A 23584-nucleotide genomic window follows, 5' to 3' on the forward strand; every position below is an offset into this window, starting at 1 on the left:
AAATGTCTCTCCCTTTTCCTACCGTATCTATGTGAGGTCAGGTTTTATCATAGAATTCACCCAAAACAATATATTGCAACTGATGAGAGAATCCAGCTGTTTTCTATTAAGCCAGACATTAAAGAGATATGCAAAAAGGTGAAAGTACGGCATTCTTCTGATTTTTTTGGTTTGAAACATATGTTATGGGGCGCCTGGGTGGCTCAGTGGGTTAAAGCTTCTGCCTTTCGCTCAGGTCATGATCCCAGAGTCCTGGGATCGAGCCCCGCATCGGGCTCTCTGCTTGGCGGGGAGCCTGCTTCCTCCTCTCTCTCTCTCTGCCTGCCTCTCTCCCTACTTGTGATCTCTATCTATCAAATAAATAAATAAAATCTTTAAAAAAAAAAAAGAAACATATGTTATCATACAAATGGTATTTATGTTACCATGCAATAATTTTATTATTTTTATTTTGAAAATGAATTAATGTTTAAGTTTCTTAGATTGAGTTCTTAATATGGTAAATATCAACAGATAAAATCCATATAAACAAAAGTCTTTTGGGGCTTCCCAATAATTTTCTTTTTAAAGATTTTATTTTTTTAAAGATTTTATTTATTGATTTGACAGAGATCACAAGTAGACAGAAAGGCAGGCAGTGGGGGGGGGGGGGGAGGCAGGCTCCCCGCTGAGCAGAGAGCCCAACTCGGGTCTTGATCCTACAACCCTGAGATCATGACCTGAGCCGAAGGCAGAGGCTCAACCTACTGAGCCACCCAGGTGCCCCTAAATATTTTATTTTTAAGTAATCTCTGCACCCAACATGGGGCTAGAACTCACAACCCTGGGATCAAGAGTCATATGCTCCACAGACTGAGCCAACCAGGTACCTCAAGAGTCCCCAATGATTTTTAATAGTGAAAAGGGTCCTTGGGGCACTTGGGTAGCTCAGTTGGTTGGGTGTCCACCTCTTGATTTCAACTTAAGTCATGATCTCAGGTTCCTGAGATCCAGCTGGGTAGGGCTGGTAGGGCTCTAAGCTGGGTGTGGAGCCTGCTTGAGATTCTCTCTCCTTTTCCTTCTGCTCCTTCTCCCCTCCCACTCCTGGTGCACACACATACTCTCTCTCTCTTTAAAAACAAACAAACAAAAAAGTTAAAAAAAATCCAAAACTTTATATAAAGGGGCCACAAACCAAAAAGTTTGTGAACCACTGTCCTAAGGAATAAAAGCCATTTAAACTGAAGCAATTACTCAACTACTCAGTTACAGGAATAAGTTCCCTGAGAACATTTGCTAGTTTAAACATGAGCATTTAAAATGGATGACAGATAGGGGCGCCTGGGTGGCTCAGTGGGTTGAGCCTCTGCTTTCGGCTGGGGTCATGGTCCTGGGGTCCTGGGATGGGCCCGCATCAGGCTTTCTGCTCAGCAGGGAGCCTGCTTCCCCGCCCCCCCCCCCCACCTCTCTGCCTACTTGTGATCTCTCTCTCTGTATCAAATAAATAAATAAAATCTTTAAAAAAATAAAATGGATGACAGATATGGGGCTGAATGCTGTTCTTACTTCATAACTAGTTCTTACCTCAAAACCATGCCATAATTCCCAAGGCTTCTCTTTGCTTCAGCTAATAACCAGGAGAAAGAATCTTGCTGCAGAAGGAAACAGTAAAGTTTCAGGCCTTCTGTGGCCAGTCACTCCATACTCCCTTTTACCAACATACTTGGTATTATATTTTAGGTAAAATAACTAATTATTCAGTAAGTCATCACCAGCATCCTAAAGTGAAGGAAAGACAAGGCAAAAATAGGCTGGTTTTGTGGGTAAAAAGGCCTCAGGTTTTTTCCCCAACTCTCCCCCCCCAAACCAGTATCATCCCTGAGCTCTTATTCTTCTGGTTGAAAAATCTGGGAAAAATTTCAAGTCCTGACTGCTGTTTCCCCAGCACCTACGACATTGCTCGGCACATATTAGGCACTCAATAAATACTGTTGAATAAAGTCAAACTCCTTTATTTTTATTGCAAAAATTAAACTCTCTTAACTTGGAAGGAGCTAAAGCAACTCAAGGTTTAAGAAAGGGACAGGAAAAGAGGAAGCTTCTAAAAGGTTAGGAAATTGTAGGAATGTGTGGGAAAGAGAGAATGGCTCTTGTTCCTGTTACCTACAGTAGCTTATAAGCCACCCCATAACTAACTGCTTAAAACAACTATTTTATTATTATTTCTCACAATTGTTGTAGTTATCTAGATGTAGGCATTTGGGGTCTCTCATGGAGTTGCAGCCTCTTAAGTGGACTCCCTGATTCCAGGGAATCTGTTAACACAGCAACCAGAGTGTTCCTTTAAAAATCTGTCATATCATGTCTCTCCTCTGCTTCATTCAAGGGATCTTCACAATGGCCTACAAGACCCCTGCAATCTGAATTCTCCACTCTCTCTCCTGGAGAGAGAGCCTGTTTGACCTTTATCATCATTCACTTTCCATCTGGTTTACTTCCCTTCCTCTCTACTGGCCTCTGTACTGTTCTTTTTTTTTTTTTTTTTAAGATTTTATTTATTTATTTGACAGAAAGAGATTTCACAAGTAGGCAGAGAGGCTGGCAGAGAGAGAGAGAGAGGAGGAAGCAGGCTCCCTGCCAAGCAGAGAGCTGGACTCAGGACTCCATCCCAGAACCCTAAGATCATGAGCCTAAGGCAGAGGCCTAACCCACTGAGCCACCCAGGCGCCCCCCTCCCACAGTTTTGATGGCTAAAGGTGATTGTTTTCCATACCATTAGAATCTGGTTCACATAGCCGATGTGAGTCTCTGCCTTAGACATCGCAGACCTAGAAAGCTTTGGCAATCCCTCGCCTGCAAGGGCATTTAGACATTTCTCCACTGGCTAGCCCAGTAGCAGTAGTCGGGCCAGGTCGTAGAATGAGAACTGGAAGCAAGAGACCGTGACTTGTTCCAGGATTCCAGGAGCGCAGCATTAGAAAGAACACTCAAAGGGCGTTGATGACTTGTGAATGAACGAAAGGGTACAGACCACGGCGCCTCCTCTCCTCGAAGAACGCAAGCTCTTGGTACGTAATCTATTGCTCGGCGCTCCTCCCTGCTCTGCGGGCCTGCCCAGCGCGTCCCATCGATATGCTCGGCCATCGCGCGCCTGCGCCTTTGGGCTGTCAGTCGCAGGCGGCGTGGGGAGCGTGGGGAGCGGTGGTAGCTTCTGTGGCGCGCCGGGAGTTGAGAGGTAAAGCTGCGGCTTTTGCGCTGTCAGGCCCCTTAAGAGCTGGCTGTTGGGAATGAGCACGGCGGTGAGAGTCACGGGGTTCCACTTCATGTGGGGAAAGCAGGCTCCTTGATCCCGGCCGAGGAAGGCCTGATGGGGTGGGCGAGGGTGCAGAGTCCCAGGGTCTCCAGCTCGAGTCCCTGCCAGAACCCGGCAGGCAGCTAAGTGGCCGAACTAGAAGGGAGCCAGCCACTTTGTGCAACAGATGGAGAGTCGTTTCAGGAGGGGAGCATCTGCTTGAAGTCACAGCGAGTGAGAACCAGATCGGGGACCAGACACTCCGCAGAGTACCTGAACTCTTTCCATTTCAGCCCTTCATTTATTTATTCTGCCTGTTTTTCGTTGTTTGGGGCAAGGCAATCAAATAGGAATACAATAAGCTCCAGATGAAAGACCAATTATGGTAGTGTTTTATCTCACCAGTTTACAAAGAGAGAGGCAATAACTGCAATGATGGAAGCATGTCTGAGATGCCATGAACACCCTCCATCTAAAGCTTGGAAGCCTAACTAACAAGACTCGTTGCGGTGACTCCCATCACCCAGAGTTGCGGCACTGAGACATTTGACAGTCCGCTTCAGGGTTTGTGAGCTTAAGTACCAGGTTCCCTTCTAGGAACTGAGGACGCTTAGAGTTTTAAATGTCAGGCCTCACCTGTAAGTGGTAGAACCAGAACTCAAACTCAGGTCTTTTGACTGCGAAAGCGCCAGTGTTCTTTTCATAATAACATCAGATGTGATACGAATTATATATAGTGCCAGCCAAATTGAATTTAAACTCTAATCTGAGGCAATGCTTGCTGGAATTGAAATTATGGTACCTTTTTTTAAAAAAGATTTTATTTATTTATTTCACAGACAGAGATTACAAGTAGGCAGAGAAGCAGGCAGAGAGATAGGAGGAAGCAGGCTCTATGCGGGACTCGATGCCAGGACCCCGGGATCATGACCCCAGCCGAAGGCAGCGGCTTTAACCCACTGAGCCACCCATGCGCCCCCCCCCCCCTTTTAAGTATTTATTTATTTATTTGAGAGAGCAACAGAAGGAGAGGGGAAAACAGGCTCCTGGCTGAGCAGGGAGCCCGCAGAGGGGCTCAATCCTGGGACCCTGGGATCATGACCTGAGCTAAAGGCAGACGCTTAATGGACTGAGCCACCCAGGTACCCCGAAATTACTGTATCTTTAAGTTGTAGATGTTGTGCAGGAGCCTTCACTTTGTGCCTCGGGTGTACCGGCTTTAAGTGCTGCAGTTTAAATATTGATGAGGGGCCTAGAGATGATCATAATTAAGGAAAAAGGTGCAACATTATTTGCCAGTTTACTGTCAAATTTTTTTCTGAACATTGCATTTCACACTTGTATTTAAAAAGTTATATCAGGGGTGCTTGGGTGGCTCAGTGGGTTAAAGCCTCTACCGGCTGCTCAGGTCATGATTCCAGAGCCCCACATGGCATCGGGCTCTCTGCTCAGCAGGGAGCCCCCTTCCCCTCTTTCTCTGCCTGCCTCTCTGCCTACTTGTGATCTCTGTCAAATAAATAAATAAATAAAATCTTTAAAAAAAGTTATATCATTTGTTGTAAATCAAGAAGTACTCTTATTTTAAATTAGTAAGGTTTATGACCTTTTACTATGCATCTTTTCTGTGGTAGCGCCTATAAAGAGATTATTTTGAAGGTCAAACAGGTTTGTTTATTATCTTGAGTTTAGAAAAAGGAATTAATCTGATTTGTTTCTGCCACTGGGCTCTGCAAATCTAGGTTCAGATGCAAGCCTGCATTTGTGTTTATAGCAATATCTTTCATCATTGGGGATAATGAAAAGATGGGACCAGGTGGCTGAGTTATTGGAGACATTTTAAGTCATTTTATACTTTTCAGAGACCTAATATGCTTGTATTTATTTTTTATTTATATATTTTTATATTATATTTATTCATATATTTTGTATTTATTGCTGTTAATTCTTTTTTCAAGAAGTAACTCATCAGCAGCCCAATTGGTAAACTCCTTTTAAAAATTTTTTTTTAATTTAAATTCAGTTTAGGTAACATATACTGTATTATTAGTTTCAGGGGTAGAATTTAGTGGTTTACCAGTTGCATATAACACCCTGTGCTCATAACTTTAAGTGCCCTCCTTAATACCCATCACCCAGTTATCCCATTCCCTCCACTCCAGCAATGCTCAGTTTGTTTCCTAGAGTTGAGTGTCTCTTATGGTTTGCCTCCTTCTCTGTTTTCATCTTCATTTATTTTTCCTTCCCTTCCCCTATGTTCATGTTTGTTTCTCAAATTCCACGTATGCATGAAATCATATGGTATTTGTATTTCTCTGACTGACTTACTTTGGTTTGAATAAATCCCTCTAGTTCTATACATGTCATTGTAAATGGCAAGATTTCATTCTTTTTGATGGCTGAGTTTTATTCCATTACACACACACACACACACACACACACACACACACACCACTTGGTAAACTCTTAATCCTTGAAGAGTCAGCTCAGATCTTACCTTTAAAACTTTTCTGGACTTTTCTAGGAAGACTGAGACTATATGCCTACTGCATCTTGGATATATCTCTGCTATGACACTAACCATAGTATATTGTAATTTACTGAATTTGTCTTCTCCACTTAATTGTGAGCACCTCAAGGAAAAGGGCAAGTTTCTTTAATTCACATGCCTCCTACAGCCCATCTCCCTTGTCTGGGGCTGAGAGTATATATTGGCGAGTCAAAAAATATAATAAAGGTGATGCTTATACTATAGCTAAGGAAACTTTCTTACTGTGGTTTTTGGAGTTGGAAGTGTCACATCTGACATGAGTATCAATAACCTAAGTAGAAGTAGGGTTAGTACTGTGTGTGCTTTGAATTTTATTATTTTTTTTCCTGATAATTGTTTTTTTTTTCTGTGACAGCAGTTTGTGAAAATGGAATTTCAAGCAGTAGTGATGGCAGTTGGAGGGGGATCTCGGATGACAGACCTGACTTCCAGCATTCCCAAACCTCTGCTTCCAGTTGGGAACAAACCTTTAATTTGGTACCCATTGAACCTGCTTGAGCGTGTTGGATTTGAAGGTGAGCTATGACAATTAAATATACTCATAAAACTTGTGGGATGTTTGATCCCAGTGATTTTTCAGCTTTATGAGGGTGAGAGAGGATGAATGAGATTGACTCAACATGGACTATTGGCCTCTATAAATTAAGAGCATAGCAGTACTCTATTGCTATGTAAAAAGGTTCTTGAGAAGACAGCACTATTACTGTGTTAGAGCTGCTCCCCACAATGATTCAAGATGAACCGTGTAAATATATCAGAAGGAGTGCAATGGGAATCCAAGTTAGTACCTCATAGTCAATACTTAACTGTGAATCTGTATGTATGTGGTAATGTATTAATATATTAAGGGGTACAGTATTCAAAAGATAACTCAGGCCCTGACTTCTAGGACCTTGTAATCTAAATACAAATATAAATAGAGGGGACATCACTACAGATCCTACAGACATTAAAAAGATAGTAAGTAAATATTTTGAACAACTTTTTGGTAACAAATTTGACAATTTAGATGCACATTTTAGAAATATTGCTTTGGAAATTATATGAAGAATGGATTTGAGGGAGTCAGGACTACATGCAGGGAGATGAATTGGGAAATTGATAAAGAAGTCCACAGCAACAGTGAACTAAAGAAATAGGACCTGAACTAAAGAAGTAGCATGAAGGATGGAGAAGAGAGAACATTTGAGAAAGTTAATGATTAATGGGGAGGGAGAGTAGAAAAAGAAAGAGGAGTTCCCTCTACTTTTTACTTGGATGACTAGGAGACTAGGTGGTGATATGGATAACCAGGAAAGGCATTATGAGTCAAGGAACAAATTTGAATAAATATAATGAATTCAGCTTTGGCTGCAATGAGTTTGAGGTATCCTATAGTTAGATATAGCAAATCTGAGTACTAGATGGAAGTGGTGTCTGGTTCTGGGGCACAGTCTTATGTTCCAGTGTTCATTGTACTATGAGAATTGCCTTCCTGAGAGAGACCCATGAATGTTTCTGTGCAGTGGTCTGCACGACATTGATGTTAAGAGATGTTTAAGAAAAGATTTTCTATTTTCTTTTCTTTTTGAGATTTTATTTTTAAGTAATCTATACCTAGCGTGGAGCTTAAATTCACAACTCTGAGATCAAGAGTCCCATGCTCTCTACCAACTGAGCCAGCCAGGTGCCCCAAAAGATTTTCTTTTTAATACACTTTAAAATATCATACTATCCTTTAATAACTCCTTGTGGATTTGTCATCAGTAACTTTTTTTTCCCTTTTTACTCTTGCTATATCTTCAGTTATGGTTGGGGGTTTCTTTTATGGTGTATTTAACACCCATTACATAGGAAATTTTATCTCACTAAGGCTCACTCAGAAATTGATGAATGCCTCCTAAACACAGGATTCCGGAATTTAATAGCAAAGTCTGTGTTCACTTTCTTCATATTGTTCATGAGTTTAGAGAAGTTAATGTAGTCCTGCTTAGCTTTTTTCTTTCTATCTACACATGAGAGTCTTAGTCCAGTTATTAGACTGTCCCATATTTCCAGTTACTTCCTTGACTATGCACTCTACCTAAAATGTTCTCTCCAAAAAAAATGAAATAGTAAAATAAAATGTCCTCTCCAAAATGTTATCTTTTCTTTGAAGTTCCAAACAGCATCAATCACCCTGTCCTCTATGGTTCCATCACACTTTGTTTTTCTATCTCAGTACCCACCAGGGCCTGTTTTATGCTATAATTAGTGGCATGGAAGACTGATCTGAGAGCAGCTACTATACCTCATTCATCTTTGTAACATCAGCATTTACAGAGTGTGTACTAAAGAAGTTTTCAGTGGTCTTGAATTTATCTTGACCTATCTCAAAGGCCATCACTTGCACTTCCTTAGTCATTTCTCCATAATTTCTCCATGTTAAGTTTCTTAAGAATAGGAACCATGTTAAATTCATCTCTGACTTCTCAGTTCCTATTTTTTCTTTACATATTAAGTGTATTTGTATTTATTGGTTGAATGAGTTGGTACTAAAAGCAAAGCAGGGAATGGAAGAAAGGTGAGAGAAGGAAGGAAGGAAAATTAAATGATTTGGAAAAGAAAGAGGGAGGAAGAAACAGAAGGGAAGAAAATAAAAAAGTATGATTACGATGAAAGGGAGAGAAAATTGTTACCTGGAACACTATCATAGAACAAGTGGAAATTGAGATGCTGAAATCTGATCTTCAGGGGTGCCTGGGTGGCTCAATGGGTTAAAGCCTCTGCCTTCAGCTCAGGTCATGATCCCAGAGTCCTGGGATCGAGTCCCGCATCGGGCTCTCTGCTCAGCAGGAAGCCTGCTTCCCTCCCTCTCTCTGCCTACTTGTCATCTGTCCCTCTGTCAAATAAATAAATAAGATCTTTTAAAAAAAGAAATAAAATCTGATCTTCAGACATCAGCAACACAAGTTATGTTGCAGTGAATTACATTACACTACCAAAGATCCATAACAAAGATTTCCAGTTTTCTGTCATTGGTTACCAGCTTTATGGATAAAATGAAGACATCTGTTAAGTGGAGATTGTCCCTTGGTAGCGTTCATTGTGGTCCTCATGGCTACCTGGTGGGAAGTGGTGATAGCTCTTCCTTTGTAGTGAATGAAGATTTAAAATGTGATCCCATTTGTATCTGCTTTGATGAATGCTCTTCTGAGCTCTTTACATCAAGTAATGATTGTAATTTTTTAAAAAGATTTTATTTATTTATTTGACAGACAGAGATCCCAAGTAGGCAGAGAGGCAGGCTGAGAGAGAGAGAGAGAGAAAGAGAAAGAGAAGCAGGCTTGCTGCTGAGCAGAAAGCCCAATGTGGGGCTCCATCCCAGGACCCTGAGATCATGACCTGAACCAAAGTCAGAGGCTTTAACCCACTTAGCCACCCAGGTGCCCCATGATATGTAATATATTAAAGTGTGGGCTCTAATCATCAGACGAGTTTTATCTTGAGTCCGTTGCTTACTAGTTGTGTAACCCTGAACAAAGTGACTTAATATCTTTCAGTCCAAGTTTTCTCATTTGTAAAATAAGATTGTTGTAAGAATTGAGAGAATGCCTGTAAAACATTGAAAAGGTTTAGTATTATTAACTGTTATTATTAAATCTAGAAACAGACCAAATTTAATTGAAATGTCTAAATGAATGTGTTTTTGTGTTTTTCCTTCTTTTTCCCTTTTGTGCTGTAGAAGTCATCATCATTACAACCAGAGATGTCCAGAAGGCTCTATCTGCAGAATTCAAGATGAAAATGAAGCTAGATATTGTGTGTATTCCTGATGAAGCTGACAGGGGGACTGCAGATTCTCTGCGCCAAATATACCCAAAACTTAAGGTGAGAAACTATTTTTTGATTTGTATTATTTATTGAAGATAAATATCACCTTATGTTTTCTTACAACAGTTTATAATGCTTTTTTTTTTTTAATATTTTATTTATTTATTTGACAGAAAGAGAGGTCACAACTAGGCAGAGAGGCAGGCAGAGAGAGAGGAGGAAGCCGGCTCCCCACGGAGCAGAGAGCCCGATGTGGGGCTCGATCCCAGGACCCTGAGACCATGACCTGAGCTGAAGGCAGAGGCCTAAACCACAGAGCCACCCAGGCGCCCCTATAATGCTTTTTTGAAAATGTATTCTATCATCACATATTTTGTTGCCCATGTACTCTTCAACCACTTTTTATTTTTTTTAGGTTTATGTATTTATTTAAGTCATTTTTGTACCTAACAAGGGGCTCAAATTCATGACCCCAAGATCAAAAGTCACATACTCCTCTGACTGAGCCAGCCAGGTGTCCCTATTTTGATTATTAATGAAGATTTAAACATTTAGTTATTATAGTCACTGGTTTCCAGTATTTTTGAGTAATTTTACATCTTTATAAAAAAGATATGCTTTTTTTTTTTAAGATTTTATTTTTTATTTGACAGAGAGAGATACAGTGACAGAGGGAACATAAGCCGAGGGAGTGGGAGAGGGAGAAGCAGGCTCCCTGTGGTGGTGGGGCTCAATCCCAGGACCCTGGGATCATGACCTGAGCTGAAGGCAGACACTTAATGACTGAGCCACCCAGAGGCCCCAAGATAGGCTTTTTTAAAAAAAGATTTTTTATGTCATTTGAGAGAGAGATCATGAGTGAGAGCACAAGCAGGGAGGTGAGTCAGAGGGAGAGGGAAAAGCAGACTCCCCACTGAGCAGAGAGCCTGACACAGGGCTCGATCCCAGGACCCTGGGATCATGACCTGAGCCAAAGGCAAATGCTTAACTGACTGAACCACTCAGTCGCCCCAAAAAAGATAAATTCCAAATGTGCTTTTAAAGATTCCATTTAAATGAAATTCATGAACAAGCAAAATTTATTTATTCATTTCTCTATTTATTAATTTTTAGAGAGAATGCATGTGTGTGGAGGGGTGCAGGGGGTGGGAGTGGGGGGAGGACAGAGAAGAGAGAGAGAGAGAGAGAATCCCAGGCAGGCTCCATGCTCAGTGTGCAGCCTGACTCAGGGCTCAGTCCCACAACCCAGAGATAATGACCTGAGCCAAAAGCAAGAACTGGATGCTCAACTGACTGAGCCACTCGGGTGCCCCCATGAATAAGCAAAACTTAATCTATAGTGATAAAAATCAGAGCTGGAGTTCACTCTGCAGATGACAGATTGACCAGAAAGAAGTACAAAGGAATTTTCAAAAATTCCTGACTCTCATCTTTACAATATAACATTTGACCTTTTGATCTACTTTGATTAGATACTAACAAGGGCATATGAATATGAGGGCACAGTCTCCCTACTGGCCTGTGGCCTATGAACTGAGAAATATCCACTGTATACTGTTTTTAAATTGATGTCCTCTGGAGAAAATTCAATCTGTATGATAATGTTGCCATCTTGTTTGAATTGAGGAGCAGAATTTCCTGGTATTTCTGGTGACTGTATTAATATTTTCAACCTGCCTGTGCACTAAAGAACAAAAAATTAATGCAGGAATGTATATGACCAGGGTATCTGGGTGGCTCAGAGGGTTAAGCCTTTGCCTTCAGCTCTGTTCATGATCTCAGGGTCCTGGGATCAGGACTCTCTTTTTAGGAGGAAGCCTGCTTCCCCTCTCTCTCTGCCTGCTTGTGATCTCTCTCTCTCTATCAAATAAATAAAATCTTAAAAAAAAAATGAAATGTATATGGTCTTTCTCTCCATCCTACCGTTATAGGGGAATGATTTACACACAGTAAAATACAAAGATATTAAGTACACAGTTCAGTGAGTTTTGACAGATATATACACCCTGAACACCACTACCCAAATGAAGAACATTTTCATATGAACAGTTTCATAAGAACAATTCATGTGTTAACTTTGCTTGTTCATGAACTAGATATAAATGGAATCATGCCATTTTATTCTAGTTTCTTTGGTTCAATGTAATATTTTTCAGACTCGTATTATTGTAGATATAACTAGTTTTTTTTTTAATTCCATTGAATAAATATACCACTATTTATTCATTTCCCTGTTGGGTCATTTGGGTTGTTTCTGATTTTGAGATATCATGAATAAAGCTGTTATGAACATTGTTTTGCAAATCTTTTTGTGAAAATATTCTAGGTTGTAGAGTTTACTGTATTAGAAACTGCCATATGGGTTTCCAAGTGGTTATACCATTTTATACTTCCATCAACAATGTGTAAGGATTACATTTGCTTCACGTCTTCATCAACACTTGGTATTGTTAATTGTACTTTTACATTTTAACCATTCTAGTGGATATAAATGTAGTAGTATCTTGTTTTAATTTGCATTTCTCTGATAATAGTGATGCTAACCACCTGTCCATGTGGTTATTGGCCATTTGGTTATCTTTATGGAGTGTTCAAAGCATTTGCCTATTTTTAAATTGAGTTGTTTACCTTTTTATTATTCATTATAGAAATTCCGTATGTATTCTAGGTGCAAGCCTTTTGTCAGATGTGTTGTGAATATCTTTCACCAGTCTATGGCTTGCCTTTTTACTTTCTTAATGGTGACTTTTCATGACCAGAAGTTTTTGATGTTAATGAAATTCAGATTACTGCTTTTTTTTCCTTTGTGGTTAATATACTTTTTGTGTCCTCTCTAAGAAATCTTTACCTATCCCAAGCTTGTGAAGATATTCCGTTTTTTTCTTTTTTAAGATTTATTTATTTGAGGGGTGCTTGGGTGGCTCAGTTGTTAAGTGTCTGCCTTCGGCTCAGGTCATGATCCCAGCATCTTGGGATCGAGCCCCACCTTGGGTTCCTTGCTTGGCAGGAACCCTGCTTCTCCCTCTCCCACTCCTCCTGCTTGTGTTCCCTCTCTCGCTGTGTCTCTCTCTGTCAAATAAATAAATAAATACCTTAAAAAAAAAGAGATTTATTTATTTGAGAGAGAAAAAGGGAGCACATGAGTGGGGGAAGGGTCAGAGAAAGAGAGAGAGAATCCCAAACAGGCTTCCCACTGAGTGTGGAGCCCCACATGGAACTCAGTCTCATGTCCCTGAGATCATGACCTGAGCCAAAACCAAGACCTGGACACTTAATCAACTGAGCCATCCAGGTGCCCCAATAAAGATACTTTTTTTTTTTTTTAAAGATTTTATTTATTTATTTGACAGAGAGAGAGATCACAAGTAGGCAGAGAGGCAGACAGAGAGAGAGAGGAAGCAGTCTCCCTGCAGCGCAGAGAGGCCGATGCGGGGCTCGATCCCAGGACCCTGAGATCATGACCCGAGCCGAAGGCAGCGGCTTAATCCACTGAGCCACCCAGGCGCCCCAAAGATACTTTTTAATGTTTATCCCATCTTGATTTAATTTTGTATGTGGTGTGAGGTAGGAATAAAATTTACTTTTTTTCTATATGGATATTTATTCCAGCACCATTTTTTTTGAAGGTTTTATTTATTTATTTGACAGAGATCATAAGTAGGCAGGTAGAGAGGCAGGCAGAGAGAGGAGAGGAAGGGAAGCAGGCTCCCTGCTGGGCAGAGAGCCCCTTGTGGGGCTCAATCCCAGGACCCTGGGATCATGACCTGGCGCCCCTCCAGCACGATTTGTTAAAAAGACTTTACTTTCCCCATTGAATTGGACTGGTGCCTTCACTGAAAATCAACTGACTATATATGTGTGGTCTTTCTGTTTTCTCTATTTTGTTTCATTGGTCTATTTGTCTGTCTTCAAAGCACATTGAATAATGTCTTGATTATTTTAGCTTTGTAGTGGGAATTGAACTGAACCTATAGATTAGTTAACTAATTAGTTAATAATAACTAATTAGTTCTAATTAGTTAATATTGATTCTTCCAGTCTTTCTATTTATTTAGGTTTCTTTTAATTTCTCTCATAGTGTTTTATAATTTTCAATGTAGAAGTTTTGAACATCTCTTGGTAAATTATTCCTAGGTAGATGTTTTTAATGATGTTGTAACTGGTGCTTTTTACTCCATTTTTCAATTGTTTGTTGCCTGTGTATAGACATAAAATTGCTTTTTGAAGATTGACCTTGTCAAATTGTAGACTCCTTTTTAATCTTTATGCCTTTTTTTTTTTTTTTTTAATTTTGCCCTGGCTAGGACTGCCAGTGCAATGTATTATAGGCATTTCCATTCACTTTTGGCCTTTTTGTTTTCCTGTGCTTCCATCCAAGTAGGTTTTGGTGTTTCTGACTAGAGAGGAGATTTCCAACACCGTAATGTTGGGTGTGTTACTTTCTGGACTGCAGCTGCTTTTTTCCTTAGGGAAGATACCGGGAATTTCACTAAGAAAATGAAATTGTAGTTCTGGTCTTTCATAGGAACAGATACCAGGTTTACTAAGAAGCTTAGGGTGCTTGGTGGACTTCCCAGGGGCTGTTTTAGCTACAGTCTAATCATTTAGGATGGAGGTGTAATCTCTTTGCTCCCTACTTTCTATCTCTTAAAAATATTAGTTTTACTTGAACCTGGAACTGACGGTTCTAGGAGTCTCATGTGAGGCTTGTGTAACAATTAGGGGCCTGAGAAGTAGTAGTAACAACTATAAATAGAAATAGGCATGTGAAGCAAGTAAAGTAACTGCCAGTAGGACACTGTACTCCCAAGTTCCTGCTGCTGATTATGGTTTTAACCATTGAATCCTTATTTTAGAACCTAAAGGTAAGAGTCCTCATTAAGTCATTCTGCACAGTCTCATTTCTTTTCCTCCTTTACATACCACTTTGTTTTTACATCATTTACATCACAGCACCTTTTACATATACTCCGGCCTCTGTGCCTTTTCTTGAGCTGTGACTTGGGCTGGCAGGTCTCTGCTGTCTTTGCTCTCTCTGCTTGGTTCCTGATACCTGGCTACACATCCACTTGCATTCCAGCCTGGAGCAGAGGCAACTAAGCTAACCTGTGGAGGAACTTAGCAGACTCCTAAATAGCCAAAGTTTGAGCTAAGCCAAAAATCAGGACCATCTGGTTGGGATCAGCAAACGTGTAAGAAAGGTAATGGAAATACGTGTAAACAGTTGAGGAAAGTGAAATAACCTGAGAAGGGCAGTTTGTTGGTGTTTGCTAGGAGATGTCCTGTTCCTCTCTGAAGTAGAAAGTTGTAGCCCCAGGCCGTACCATGGTTTAAAAGCAGTGCCCCTTTGAGCCAATGTATTTCTCTTACCTTGTTCCCACAAAGCAGCTTCCTAAACATTTGGCGACTATTTTGATTTGTTTTAAGTAAGATTTTAGGTAAAATTATTGCCTTTGAGATTCGGGGGTTTATGAACTTTGGATTCTTTTATCTTTACCCACTTCCTTCGGGTTGAGTTCCCCAAATATTACTGTGAGGTTATCCCATGTGGCTTCTGCTTTTCTAGAGAAAGACCACGACAGTATATTAGCTTTATTTGGCTTTTTTGTTTAAAATATATTTCACCATTTTAGTTTATAACGTTTCTCATTTACATTGCATTTGCTAAATATATCGCAGTTCTCTTTATCTGTGGAAACTGCCATCATGTGTGCTTATAGGATATTGAAGCTGGACATCATACATACTTGCTGTGTGTTTTTTTCAACTGACATACATATTTCATTTGGTTTTATTCTTCTGGCACTGTTTTCTACTTCATTTTACCTTACCTCATGCCACAATTTTTGCTGACTTACTGGCTTCTCACTTTTTATTTCAGCTGCCTACCCTCTTTCCCTGACTTTTCAAGAGAGGTTACTGGCTCATTCATTCTCCCACGCCCTGGGTGAGTGAGCTCCATTCTTATAACTAGTGTTGGTAACATGGAAGTTCTTAGATTTTCAGTCTTCTCCACAATAGTGTTTCATATTTGTTGATGAATGATTCATTCTTATCTATGTCCGAACTCATTCATTTACCAAATATGTGTTGAGGCTATAGTAATGATTATAATTGCTTAATTTATTAAATAACCAATTATGGACCATAGTTGTTTTTTTTTTAACTTTTTATCAGGAAAAACTTGAAACATGTACAAAAATAGAACATTGCTCAAGTATCTGTCACCCAACTTTAGTAGTTATCAACCCAGATAATCTTTTTTTAGTTTTTTAATTTTTTTAATAAACATATAATGTATTATTAGCCCCAGGGGTACAGGTCTGTGAATCGCCAGGTTTACACTCTTCACAGCACTCACGATAGCACATACTTCCCCAATGTCCATAACCCCACCACCCTCTCCCTCCCCTCCTACCCCAAGCAACCCTCAGTTTATTTTGTGAGATTAAGAGTCTCTTATGGTTTGTCTTCCTCCCAATCCCATCTTGTTTTATTTATTCGTTTCCTACCCCCCAAGCCCCCAATGTTGCATCTCCACTTCCGTCATATCAGGGAGATTATATGATAGTTGTCTTTTTCCAATTGACTTATTTTGCTAAGCATAAGACCCTCTAGTTCCATCCACGTCGTCGCAAATCAACCCAGATAATCTTATTTTCATCTATATCCCCACCCATCTTGTTCCCTCTCATGTTCTTTTGAAATAAATCTCAGAAATCATATTACTTCATCTGTAAGTATATATTACTAAGATAAGAGCTTCTTTAAAAAATAACACTGTAACACCATTATAACACCTAAAAAATTAATAATTCTTTATTATCAAATATCTAATCAGTGTATGAGTTTCCAATTGCCTCATAAATATAATTTTAAAATGTTTTTAGTGTGTTTATTTAAATCAGGAGGCAAATAAAGACTATACTTTACAATTGGTTGAAATGTTTCTTTTAATATATAGATTTTCCCTCTGTCTCTTCTTTTTCTTATAATTTATTTGTTGGAGAAATTGGGCCATTCATTTTCTCATACATTTTCCCTCCCAGTCTGCATTTTGTTGATTGTGACCCTATGGTGTTGTCAATAAGTATCCCACTCTTTATATTGGTATTGGTAGTTGGACCTAGAAGCTCCGTTAAATTCAGGTTTTGAATTTAGGGACAAGACTTTCATAGGTGATGATGCGTTCTTCTATCTGGAGACATGTAAGTTTTTTGTTGTCTCTCTTTTTGTGATGTAGTAGCTGTAAGTGAATCACTGCCACAAGGCCCAGGTCCTTTTCTCTCCATTCTTTTGGCTATCTGAAGTTTACTTCTAATAGAGTCTTTTAAAAGTCTTCATGATATCGATGCTCAGCAGATTAGCTGCAGCCTTCATATTTGAAAGACAATTTATATGGATATAAAATCCTTGACTCACATTTTTTTCCTTGAATATCTTAAACTCCCTCATTGATTCTGTTGTAAAGTGTTGCTGTCCAAACAGTGAAAATATTTCTTTCCCTTATGAGTGAGTTGGTCTTATTTCTGGATTCCCAAAGGTGTTTTTAAATTATTTATTTAAAGATTTTATTTATTTTTTAAGATTTTATTTATTTGTTTGACAGACAGAGATCACAAGTAGGCAGAGACACAGGCAGAGAGAGAGGGGAAAGCAGGCTCCCTGCTGAGCAGAGAGCCTGATGTGGTATTCGATCCCAAGACCCTGGAACCATGACCTGAGACAAAAGGCTTAACCCACTGAGCCACCCAGGCACCCCTAAAGATTTTATTTTTAAGTAATCTCTACACCCAATTTGGGGCTCAAACTTACAACCCCAAGATCAAGAGTTGCATGCTCCACTGACTGAGCCAGCCAGGTGCCCCTATTTTATTTTTTTAATTTTTATTTTTATTTTATTTATTTTTTTTTTAAAGATTTTATTTATTTATTTGACAGACAGAGATCACAAGTAGGCAGAGAGGCAGGCAGAGAGAGAGGAAGGGAAGCAGGCTCCCTGCTGAGCAGAGAGCCCCACGTGGGGCTTGATCCCAGGACCCCGGGATCATGACCTGAGCTGAAGACAGAGGCTTTAACCCACTGAGCCACCCAGGCGCCCCAATTTTTATTTTTTTAAAGATAGATTTATTTATTTTAGCAGGAAAGAGAGCACAAGTGACAGGTGCAGAGGGAGAGGGAGAGAGAATCTCAAGCAGACTCCGGGCTAAGTATGGAGCCTTAGGTAGGGCTCGATCCCATGACCCCCAAATCACGACCTGAGCTGAGACCAAGAGTCAGATGCTTAACCGAGTGCACCACCCAGATGCCCCCCATTTTTATTTTTTTTAAGTTCTGTGTACAATATAAGGCTTGAACGCATGACCCCAGGATTAAGAGTCAGATGCTGTACAAACTGAGCCAGCTAAACACCCCAAGTTTTTATTTTTCTTTAAACTTTTCTGGTTTTACCATATAATATATCCTATTGATCTGAATCGTATTTTCTAGACATGTAGTATGTCCTTTTCATGCGAAGTTTTGGTCTTTTTTATTGTTTCAGATAAGTCTTCTGGAATTATAAATTTAGGTTTTTGTTCTATTTCATTACCTAGGTTTTAGTCTTTGGGATTGGTTTTTTTTTTTTTTAAGATTTTTTATTTATTTATTTGACAGACAGAGATCACAAGAAGGCAGAGAGGCAGAGAGAGAGAGAGAGAGAGAGGAGGAAGCAGGCTCTCCGCAGAGCAGAGAGCCCAATGTGGGGCTTGATCCCAGGACCCTGAGAACATGACCCGAGCCAAAGGCAGAGGTTTTAACCCACTGAGCCACCCAGGCGCCCCAGGATTGGTTTTTTTAAGATTTTGTTTGAGAGAGAGCGGGTGCATGAGCTGGGGGTCGGGGTGGGCAGAGGGTGAGGGAGAAGCAGGCTCCTCGCTGAGCAGGGAGCCCATAGGGGTGATCTCCAGGACTTTGAGATCATAACCAGAATGGAAGGCAGACACTTAACCTACTAAGCCATCCAGGTGCCCCTAGTCTTTGGAATTCTTACACAGATGTTGGATTTTTGTTGCTTTTCTTCACTTTCAGTTATTTTGCCTCAAATCCTTTTTATCTGTTTCTTCTTAGATTATAGGATTTTTGTTTTTTCTTATGCTTGTTTCCCTTGAGGTATTATGCATCGCGTTGTGTTTTATTCACTTTTGTGTCCTTTCTAGTTTAGCTGTTATTTCTGAAATGATCTTTTTTCTTTTATTTCTAACTCTTTAAGTTTTGTCACCTAATTTCTAATTTTTCTAATTCAGATTTATTTTGACCTTTGACATCTATTATTTTCTTATATTAGGTTATTTTGAAATAATTCGCCTACAGATTTAACCTGTTTCATGAGCATGTCTTTCTGACATGTGGTTCATTGTAGAGATGTTATTCTAACCCTTACTATGATCTTTCTCAATAATAACTTTATACGGGATTTGGCTATAATCCTTTCCTTTTAAAAAAAAGTTTAAAAAAATTACATATAATGTATTATTTGTTTCAGGGGTACAGGTCTGTGATTCATCAGTCTTACACAATTCATAGTGCTCACCATAGCACATAACCTCCCCAGTGTCCATCACCTAGCCACCCATCTCTCCCAGCCCCCTCCCCTCCAGCAGACCTCAGTTTGTTTCCTGAGATTAAGAGTTTTTTATGGTTTGTCTCCCTCTCTGGTTTTGTCTTGTTTCATTTTTCCCTCCCTTCCCCTATGATCCTCTGTCTTGTTTCTCAAATTCTTCATATCAGTGAGATCATATGATAATTGTCTTTCTCTGATTGACTTATTTTGCTTAGCATAATAGCCTCTAGTTTCATCTATGTCATTGCAAATGGCAAGATTTCAGTTTTTGATGGCTGCATAATATTCCATTGTATATATGTACCACATATTCTTTATCCATTCATCTGTTGATGGACATCTAGGCTCTTTCCATAGTTTAGCTATTGTGGACATTGCTACTATAAATATTGGGGTGACTATAATCCTTTGTATTGCTGATTTTACCCAAATTTAATTTTCCTAAAATTTTAGAAGGGAAGGATAAGTCAGGATAGCTATAGAGTCCCCTCCTTTGAGGTCTTTCTCCTCTGTTCCATTATCTCCATTTTATCTGGTCTTTCTCTTTGCTTTGCACTGATTATCCCTGTCCTGCTCAATTTGGATTCTATTCCCAGCATATTCTCAGGGCTTCATTTTTAAAATGAGTACGTTTGCTAGTTTCAAGAGTTCATAGGGCCAAGACTGCTCCAGCCCCTTCAGACCTTACTGAGAATAGATAAGGAGACTGAATCTTAGGTAAGTTTAATGAAAGAGTTAGTGATTGAACTTAGGTCTTTTCACTTCAAAGCCTATGCTCTTAACTACTGTACTATGCTGTCTGTACAGTCTGAGATAGAGATGAAAATCAAATATATGCTTTATCCTGTAGGGATACTTTGAAGGCTTATTAACAGATTAATATTTTAGAAATATTACCTCATGAATGAGAGCCAGAGAGACCACGGGGAGGCTGTTGTAGTAATCCTAGTAAGAAATTATGAAGGACCAAACCAAGACAGTGACAGTGGTAAAAAAGAGATGGGGATAAGTTGGAGAATATTTAGAACTTTGTGGCTAATTAATTGGACGTGGGAGGATAAAGAGAAGGAGAGATCAAGGATGACTCGAAGGTTTTCTAGCAAGAGCAACTGTGTGGATGGAGATGGCATTCACAAATTTAAAGGCTATGGGATAAGGAACAGGTTTATAGGAGAAATAAGATGTATAAGTACATTTAGCTCACTAATTAGACTTTGCTATGAATGTGAACCATCTTTCCCACAAGAATATTAGAGTAAATAAAGAAAAAGACAGGACACAGGGGGCCTAAGGAAACACCTGTACTTAACAGACATGTAGAAGAAGAGAACCTTCTGAAAGAGGAAGAGAGATGCAACCATGGATATTTTAAAGTAATTGTAACACCTATACAGGGTTCAAAAAGTATAAAAATGTTTATGGTGAAATGTTTCCCTTCCTTCCTTATCCACCTGGTTTCCCTGTTAGCAACCACTGTTACTAGTTTCTTCTACTTTGCGGGTTTTTTTTAAATAATTTTTTTATTTTTAAATAAATATATAATGTATTATTAGCTCCAGGGGGACAGGTCTGTAAATCGCCAGGTTTACACACTTCACAGCACTTACCATAGCCCATACCCTCCCCAGTGTCCATAACCCCACCATCCTCTCCCTACTCCCCTCCCCCTGGCAACCCTCAGTTTGTTTTGTGAGATTAAGACTTGAGGGTGTTTTTTTGTTTTGTTTTGTTTTTCTTAAGGGTGTTTTTAAGATGGAAGCAACTTGAACATTTTTATATGAGAGCCAAAGAGCCAGTAGAGAGGTGTAGAAGAAAGGAGACAAACAATGGATGAGGTCCCCAAGGAGAAAAGAAGGAATGAAGGAGCAGCTTTGGGCAGGAGGAAGACTATATTTTCCACTAAAATGAGATAACAGGAGGAAAGGGAAAGCTCAAATGTAGATCAGAAAGGAGAGACAGGAATTTAAATAGTTCACTCCTGAGGCCTCTATATTCTTGAAGTAGAAAGTAGGGTTGTCTGTTGACAATGTGGAGAGAGAAAGGTAACGGGATTGGGACCTGTGAGGAGTGAAACCTAAGCACTTTCACTAGAAAATAGGAGAGAGCTGACTAGGGATACTGAGAAGGAGACCTGAGCAACATGAGGGGTGCAGCTAGGGTAGAAGAATGTAAATTATAGGGCCTCTAGGTGGCTTAGTTGGTTAAGTGACTGCCTTCGGCTCAGGTCGTGATCCTGGAGTCCCAGGATCGAGTCACATATCCCAGCTTAGCGGGGAGTTTGCTTCTCCCTCTGGCCCTCTCCTCTCTCATGCTCTCACTCTCACTCTTGCTCAGATAAATAAATAAATAAATAAATAAATAAATAAATAAATAAATAAATAAATAAATAAAATATTTCTTTAAGGAATGTAAATTATAATTACTGCAATTAACACCCTTGTAGGGTTGGATTTTTTTTTTTCTCTCTTATTTTTCTCTCTTTCACCTTTGCTCAGGTATCTAGATATAGAGGAGAAGACATGTTTCAGTTGATGAGAGTTATGGGCAAGGTTAATATTTGTACTCACTGAACAGGGGAAAACTGAGGCCAGGAAGAAATAAGATTTGACTAAGGACTTGATGGACAAAGGCCTTCCCTCTTATCTTTCTGGCATGAGCTTGGCAAAAACTTTCCCCCCCGACCCAGTCTCTCCAGATTGGATCTGGGTGCTGGGTAAGAGTTTATCTATTCCTCTTCTGTGGGAAAGTTAGTTGGCTTCATTTCTTTCACTATGTGTCATGCTACAACATACATCCTTGTACCAATTTCTTTGTGCTCTTGTTTTGAAGTTAGATACCTAGGAGTGATGTGTGAATCATAAAGTATGTGTGAATCATAAGGTATAAGGTGCATCTCCAGCTTTATTTAGATACAGGCAAATTGCCCTTCAAAGTAGTCCTGTTAGTCTATATTCCCACCAGTAGTATGAATTAGAGTTCTGATTTTTCACTGCCCTCATTAACAGTTGGTGTTCTCAAACTTAAATTTTCATTAATATGATACATAACTCATTATTGGTTTAATTTTGCATTCTTGATTACTTGTGAATTTGAGGACTTCTTTTTTTTCTAGGTATTTTAGCCATTTTCCTTTTCACTGAAATTTCTTACTCATATTATTTGCTCATTTTGTGCTTAGGTTGTCTTTTTCTTACTCATATATATGGTCTGTATATTGTGTTTACTAATCCTTTGCTGGTTACAAGTTTTCCCCTAGTTTGTCACTGCTCTTTTCTTTGGGTATAGTATCTTCTAGCATACAGAAGTTTTAACTTTTTTTGTGGTTAACTAAATCAGTCTTTTCCTTTATGGTTGGTGTTTTTATATCTTGTTTTAAAATAACATGCCTTTTAGGGGCGCCTGGGTGGCTCAGTCGTTAAGCATGGGCCTTCAGCTCAGGTCATGGTCCCAGGGTCCTGGGATCGAGCCTGCAGTCAGGCTCCCTGCTCGATGGGAAGCCTGCTTCTCCCTATTCTCCTCTCCCTGCTTGTGTTCCCTCTCTCACTGTGTCTCTCTCTGTCAAATAAATAAAATCTTAAAAAACAAAAACATAGCCTTTTAGACAATTTTGCTTTTCATATTTGGATCTTTAAATCAGTATCTATATTTATATTTATATATGATATGAGGTAAATATCTAAGTTTATCTTTTTTCCAAATGAATAGCTGGTTATTCCCACTATTTATTGAATAATCTGTCTTTTACTCTCTGATTTATACCAAGTTCCACATATGCCTGAGACTATTTCTAAGCTTTCTCTTCTCTTTCACTGGCCTCATTGTCTTTTCCTTCACCAATATCCTATTGTTTTAATTACTGTAGCTTTATAGAAATTCTGTCTAGTAGGATGATTCCCTTCTACCTCTCATTATTATTATTTATCTTTAAAGTCATCTTAACTATTTCTTTCCATTTGACATTAACCATGAAAAATCTTCCTTGGTATTTGACTGGAATTACAGTGATTTTCAGTTTAATTTCAGAGAGTTGGCATTTTATAATACTGAGTCTTTCTATTCCTTAAATATACTGTATCTCTATTAAGGCTATTTTTTGGTTGTTGTTTTCAAATAAGGTTTGAAGTTTTTCTATAAAAAAAGTTTTATACATCCTGTATTGAACTTATTAGTAGATACTTTCTAATTTTGTTATGCACATGGTATTTTTTAAGGCCCACACCTTATATTTGATTACGTCTTTTTAGTCTTTTACTCTAGAACAGTCTCCCTTCCACCCACATTTTTTCTTTATGCCATTGACTTATCAAAGAAAACAGGTTATTTGTCCTGTAGAATCTCCCGTATCTCTGGTGTGTCTGTTTGTTCTCTGTTG

General features: G+C 39.3%; 1 protein-coding gene across 3 annotated transcripts in view; it reads left to right on the forward strand.

The window, feature by feature from the left end:
- The first annotated feature begins 3149 nt into the window (after positions 1 to 3149).
- The window catches only part of EIF2B3 (eukaryotic translation initiation factor 2B subunit gamma), a 129985-nt gene continuing 109550 nt past the window's right edge, over positions 3150 to 23584 (forward strand). The window contains exons 1-3 of one of the 3 annotated variants that reach the window (XM_045980712.1): positions 3150 to 3214; positions 6178 to 6334; positions 9523 to 9668. In XM_045980712.1, the coding sequence (XP_045836668.1) occupies positions 6187 to 6334; positions 9523 to 9668 (294 nt within the window). In that variant the 5' untranslated portion in view covers positions 3150 to 3214; positions 6178 to 6186. The other 2 variants (XM_045980721.1, XM_045980703.1) reach the window with 2 other exon arrangements.

The sequence above is a fragment of the Meles meles genome, chromosome 1, assembly GCF_922984935.1.
Source record: "Meles meles chromosome 1, mMelMel3.1 paternal haplotype, whole genome shotgun sequence".
NCBI classification, from domain to species: domain Eukaryota; kingdom Metazoa; phylum Chordata; class Mammalia; order Carnivora; family Mustelidae; genus Meles; species Meles meles.